The 6,162-nt window shown below is 37.0% G+C and overlaps 2 protein-coding genes and 1 pseudogene across 2 annotated transcripts; 2 read left to right on the forward strand and 1 right to left on the reverse strand.

Annotated features, from left to right (window-relative positions):
* Positions 1-508: 508 nt before the first annotated feature.
* Positions 509-1,518, reverse strand: LOC124891648 (ADP,ATP carrier protein 1, mitochondrial-like). The gene is made up of 2 exons (XM_047403359.1): positions 1,121-1,518; positions 509-997 (listed from the first exon to the last, which is right to left on the reverse strand). The coding sequence occupies exons 1-2, from the start codon at positions 1,433-1,435 to the stop codon at positions 941-943; spliced, it is 372 nt and encodes a 123-aa protein (XP_047259315.1). The 5' UTR covers positions 1,436-1,518; the 3' UTR covers positions 509-940.
* Positions 1,519-1,584: 66 nt separating this feature from the next.
* LOC124891649 lies at positions 1,585-2,621 on the forward strand (annotated as a pseudogene).
* A 53-nt stretch (positions 2,622-2,674) lies between these two features.
* On the forward strand, positions 2,675-3,137 carry LOC124891650 (cytochrome P450 CYP82D47-like). The gene is made up of 2 exons (XM_047403360.1): positions 2,675-3,037; positions 3,093-3,137. Exons 1-2 carry the CDS (start codon positions 2,675-2,677, stop codon positions 3,135-3,137), a joined length of 408 nt encoding a protein of 135 aa, XP_047259316.1.
* Positions 3,138-6,162: the final 3,025 nt, after the last annotated feature.

Here is a 6,162-nt window from a genome sequence, read left to right on the forward strand (position 1 = left end):
ACTAATATATTAGTTTTCAAGTTTTTTTTTAATAACAACAACTAATAGATACTCTCTCCGAAGCAAATTTTTCTTATTGATAAGTATTTAATGCTCACTATCTTATTTTTCAATTTTCAGATGTCAAGGATAAGAAGACATTGGCGTAGTGGAGTTGCTTACTATTAAGCTTTATTTTGAGAGATGTCTTCTTCTACATTTGTTCTACTTTAGTTTGTATTAATCTACTTAAGCTTTATTAACTTAATATATTTTTCAAGTTCATATGCTCAAATATGATTCTAATTTCAAACCATATTTGTTTCGCAAACAGAAATATGCTTATAGCTCATCAAGTAACTGATATGTTACGAATTAGATCAGGAAAAAATTACGAATCAAAATATGAACTCTCTTGAATATCCCGTCTTCACAAGAGTATGCGAAGAATCTAAGAGGGACTCGCATACAAAAGGAACAAAAATGTTGTTGTCAAAAGAAATCACATCAGCAAAAGTACAAGTAGATGTAGTCAAATCCGTCTCTTTTAATTATATCAAAAGTTTTGAGTATGACAATATATAAACTCTGCATAAAGATCCCGAAAAATTTTCAAATTATTCAAAAAAGAAAAAGAGGAAAAAAGGTAAAATGCCTTTCCAAAAGAATCCTCATATTGCACTGCAGAAAGATTTTCGTCAATATCTAATCCTAAAGGATGCTATATTTGGTCTGAATTTAGGCAGCGCCAGAGCCGTATTTCTTTCCAGAAACAATCATCTGAAGTTTATCATATCCAGACAACACATCAGCACCAGCAACGGCACGAAGGATGTCAGCACCAGCACCTTTGAAAAGAGATTTGGGACCCTCGTTCTTAAGAATCAGGGAGAATGCGTCAAGTGAGCTCTTGTACTTGACAGCTTCACCGGAGGTCATCATCATTCTTCTTCGGACTGTGTCAATTTGGTATGAGGAAATACCGGCACCGTTGGTATTCAGCCACCCGAGAACAAAGCTAGCAAAGAAACAATCTCGTAAACATCAAAATAAGCCAAGTGAAATTGTCGAGCCAATGATATTATCAAAATCCACGTAAACCAATAAAAAACAAAGACGCTGAAACAGACAAAACGCTAACCTGTAGTCCTCCAGTCAAGAGAACGGGATTCAAGGAGTCATACATCCCGAAGTACAAACCATGGTAGACAATGATACCAAGACATGAAATGTTGAATCCACGGTACAGTCCAGCAACTCCATCAGAAGCGAGTGTCTTTCTGTAGACATCAATCATACCATTGAACTGTCTCTCGCCTCCTTTCTTTGCAGCCTTGGCATCATTTGCAAGATGGGCACGTGCATAGTCCAATGAGTAGACAAAGAAATGCTCTTGTTCTTTTCTTGTAACGAGAGCTAAGAAATGAGAACCAAACATGTCTGCATCATGTACCATGTGATCTCTAGTTAAGTGCCTGTATAATTATGATGCCTTGTGTCCTTAACTATTTATCCCATATCTAGTATGAGATATTAACTAATAAAATCCTTGTCTAGCACTATATAAACACATCCAAAAAACTTAGATTTTTCTTCATAACAGAAATGGAAGATCATATTTTTTCTCATTTTAATGCAATTTTACTACTCATAACCATTACCCTTTCCTCCATTTTCATATATAAATTAACACAAAAATCACATAAACTTTCAGATTTCCCGCCATAAATCTCCGGTGGCTTACGGGTGATCGGTCATCTTGTCCAATTCTCCAGCACCGACAGCATTCCATTGCATTGAAAATTATCCTCTTTGGCAGAAAAATATGGCCCCATTTTAACTTTCCGGCTAGGTATACCGCATATATTAGTGGTAAGCAGCTATGATGCTGTGAATGATTGTTTGAATATCAATGATAAAGTGTTTGCTGCCCGACCGGGGACTTTGTTCGGAGAGTATATGCTTTTTCTTGCTAGTTATGGTGATTACTGGAGAAAGATTAGGAAAATTGTTATTAACAAAGTTTTGTCTAGTATAAGTTGGATAAATTGAGAGATGTGAGGGTTTCTGAATTGAAAACTAGTATTAAAGAGCTTTACTCTTTGTTTCCGATCACCAGAGATCAAAATCTTGATTTTCCAGTCACCGGTGATCATTTTCCGGTGACTGGAGATAATTTTCCGGTGGGTGGAGATGATGTTAGTTGTATGGTTGATGGAGATGAGGTTAATTTTCCGGTCACTGGAGATCAATCACCGGTCTACAAACAAAATTTTGATTTTCCGGTCACCGGTGATCATTTTTTGATGACCGGAGTTGATATCCCGGTGGATGGAGATGATATTAGTTTTACTGTGGATGGAGATAATGTTATCAAGACGAAGAAACAACTTCTGACAGACATCCAAGGTAAGGATTCGTACAATAAAGTCTTCTTGTCTGACCCTTCCTTGGACCCCATGCATAGCGGGAGCTTTAGTGCTAAGGGAGATAACGTTATCAAGTCGTGGAAACAGCCCGTGGTAGAAATGCAAGGTAAAGCTTCATACAATAGTGCACATAGCAATTTCTTTAGTGCACCGGACTGCCTGGTCTCTGGAGCTAATCTTGAGTTTTCGGTGACCGGAGGTGATTTTCGATGAAAGTGAATATTACTAATTGGATAGAAAAGTTAACACTGAGCTTAATAGTGAAAATGATAGATGGAAAAAGCTATGGAAGGGTAGAAAAAGGTGGAAATGAAGAAGAAGAAGCTGAGAGATTTAAGAAAGTTTTGAAAGATTTTATGTCAATAGGGTTTGTGTTATGGGATGCATTTCCAATACCTTTGTTTAAGTGGATTGATTTTCAAGGGCATGTTAAGTTTATGAAAAGGACATTTACGGATATTGATTGTGTTTTACAAAGTTGGTTGGATGAACATGTGAAGAAGAGAGAAAGTGTTGATTTTGTTAATGGAAATGAAGAAGATTTTATTGATTTTATGCTTTCTATGATGAGTAATGAAGATTTTGTTGATGGTTATAGTAGAGAAACCACCATTGAAGCTACTGCTCTGGTGATAAATAACATCTCTTGCTGCTATATTTCCATTGCTTTTCTTGAATCTACAGTATCGACTCTCCAAAAACGTTGTCGCACCAAGGTCAGATCCTTGACAAATGCACTATTTTTGAAGTATCCGACACAATCCCCGATTACATTTTTGAAGAGTCCGAGCAACATAGGTGAAGGTTATGAATGTTTATGAGATGCTTGTGCATATGTGTTTATGTAACACCCCATACTTTCAGGCTAGAACGTAAACCATCATTTCTACTTGTACACGTTCCAAAAAAACCATAAATCTATTGTAAATATAGTGTGTTAATCAATTATGTAGTGTATGAATCAAGTTGAGCATGAATTGAGATCATAGAGGTCCCCTAACTCAAGGAAGAGTCGAAAGCTTTTCCATCGATTTGAGTTTTAGTGAGCGTCTAAACTTGAATCAACTTCCAGTGACCATAACTACCAATATATATCAAATTAGAGTGCATACTATATATAAAATGGAAGGTCTTTGAATTATCTTTCCAACGATACTAATTTTACCAAAATTTGAAACCCGAGCAAGAAGTTATGGCTTTGCAAAGTGGAGTGCATCATCTAGCATAAGGTGTGCGACGCACACCCTAACTTATGCCATAAGGTGTGCAACGCACAAACTAATGTGTGCGATAAAGTGTGCACCGTACAACCTAACTTATGCGATAAGGTGTGCGCCGCATGCATTATGACCCAAGTGACTTAAACACTCTGTTTTGCGGGCAAAATGGTCCTTTTTGCACCATTATTCAGCCATAAACACGAAATTCAGTCCCCAATTCTCCAAAATACATCCACATTCATCTAAAATTCTCAATAACACTCCCAAGGGTTTCAAACTAAAAACCCAAATCAATCAAGATTCAAACGTGGGTTTTCAAAATTTATTGAAGATTTGGAATCCCCAAGTCGTAGGCATCAATAAGCACCCTTTGAATTCCTAAATCGAGGTATGCGGGTTTTTATGTAACACCCCATATTTTTGGGCTAGATTTTAGACCGTCGTTCCTACGTATATAGACCCAAACTTAATTATTCTTGTAATGCCCCGCATTTCGGGCTACAATATAGACCATGATTTTGATGCGTTGCTAATCTTGAAACCATAAATCCTATGCCAATATGGCATGTTAATTATTTGCGTAGGATGTGGATCCATTCAAGCTTGAATTTAGACCATAGAGGTCCTTCAACTCAAGGACGAGTTGAAACTATTTCGATTGATTAAGTTTTAGTGGACGTTGTAATTTGTGTCAGATTCCATCGACCATAACTCTCTGTATATGTCGAATTAGAGAGCCTACTATGTTTCATATGATAGTTCTTCGAGTTAGCTTTCCAACGATACCAATTTTGCTAAAATCCGGCACCCGAGCAAGAAGTTATGGTCTTTCAAAGTAGTATGCGTCGCCTAACCAATCGCACATGGCCACTGGAAAACATAGGCGATAGCATAGGCGGCGCCTATGTAAACATAGGCGATAGCATAGGCGGCGCCTATTTAAACATAGGCGATAGCATAGGCGGAGCCTATGTAAACATAAGCGATAGCATAGGCGGCGCCTATGTAAAGGTTTCAAGTGACTTAAACACTCCATTGTTGGGGCAAAATGGTCCTTTTCCTCCCTTACTTAGCCCTAAACACGAAATTCAGTTCCTAAAGACCCCAAAATACACCTTCATTCATCAAAAGTGTTCAAGAACTCTCTCTAGGGTTTCAAAATAAAAATCCAAGTTGTTCAAGATTCAACCATGGGTTTTCAAAACAAATTGAAGATTTGAAATCCCCGCAACGTAGGCTTCAAGAAGCAACTATCATATTCGCATATAGAGGTATGTGGGGTTATTTCAAAAATCTCATGGGCTTTAAAAATTCATGTTTTCAAAATGGGGGTTTTGAAATTACGAATATGATTATGTTTTAAACGTTTTATGATATTGATTTGGTCTTTAGGCCTAATTCCAATGTGATTTGATATATTATATATGGATATGCATGTGTTTCATAATGATGATAAATTGAGAGCAAGATTTACACAGAACCCCTCTCGTGATATGATATTGTTTTAAGTTTTCACATGATATGAATCATTTGAAATCATCTTGAAATGCATGTCATGAAATGTCTTAAAAATGTCTTGATTTGGATATGGTTTTTGAATTTCAAAGAGAGGGTTGTTTTGTTCATGTTGAAATATGTTACATATGATGATTGAATGAAGAGAATGATATGATACTGATGACTTGAAAGTCGGGTATGACGATACCCTACAGAGTATGACATATGATTGATTTGAACAAAGTTTGAATGCATTGATTTTTATGAGAAAGGTGGATGCCCGAAGAAGGCGTTTGAGTGAAAGGGCTCATCGCTGAAAACCGTAGTTGCCGATGCAGGTCATATGATATTGTATCCTACTTGGAAGGATAATAAAATAATTGGGACATCTCACATGGGGGGATTCCCTGCGGTGTACTCATATGGGGGTATACCGGCTCCAAATCTTGGCGGCTACTTGGATTGGAGGCTTGGCCGCCTAGCACCAGAGGCGGATTCCACATAACCGTGGAATTACAATTGTAGGGTATTCCACCTAGCTCAATAACATTACATAGGTATTGAAAAAAAATTACATTATGCCCATGTGTTTTCAAGTGATTTGATATGAAATTTCTTTATAATGGCTCTCAACTATATTTTATAAAAATATTATATTTTTTTGATATCTCTGCGTACCAGTACTTTTGTATTGACCCCTTCCTCCCAGGTTCGGAGGCGCTGTCTAGGGGTCCAGAAAATTAGTAGATTCTTCAGACAGAGTTACAAAGTCACTTGGTGAGCCTTCTATATTTTGGAAGGCCTGATATCTAGCAGTTTCATTTATCATTTATTAGTTTTGGATCTACTGGGGGTCTTGTCCCAGTTTTCAGATAAACATTGTTTCAGTTATGTAGTAGAGATTTTTGTTGACGTTCTAGAGATGTTGATTGAGATTGTGGGACATTATTCCCCATTATTGTTTTCATATGATTCTTGACCATGTTTCCATTATATAGTGTATCTTCGGCATCTCTTTTTTATATAAGTCATGTGCA

Source organism: Capsicum annuum, unplaced genomic scaffold (assembly GCF_002878395.1).
Source record: "Capsicum annuum cultivar UCD-10X-F1 unplaced genomic scaffold, UCD10Xv1.1 ctg3936, whole genome shotgun sequence".
Lineage (NCBI taxonomy): Eukaryota > Viridiplantae > Streptophyta > Magnoliopsida > Solanales > Solanaceae > Capsicum > Capsicum annuum.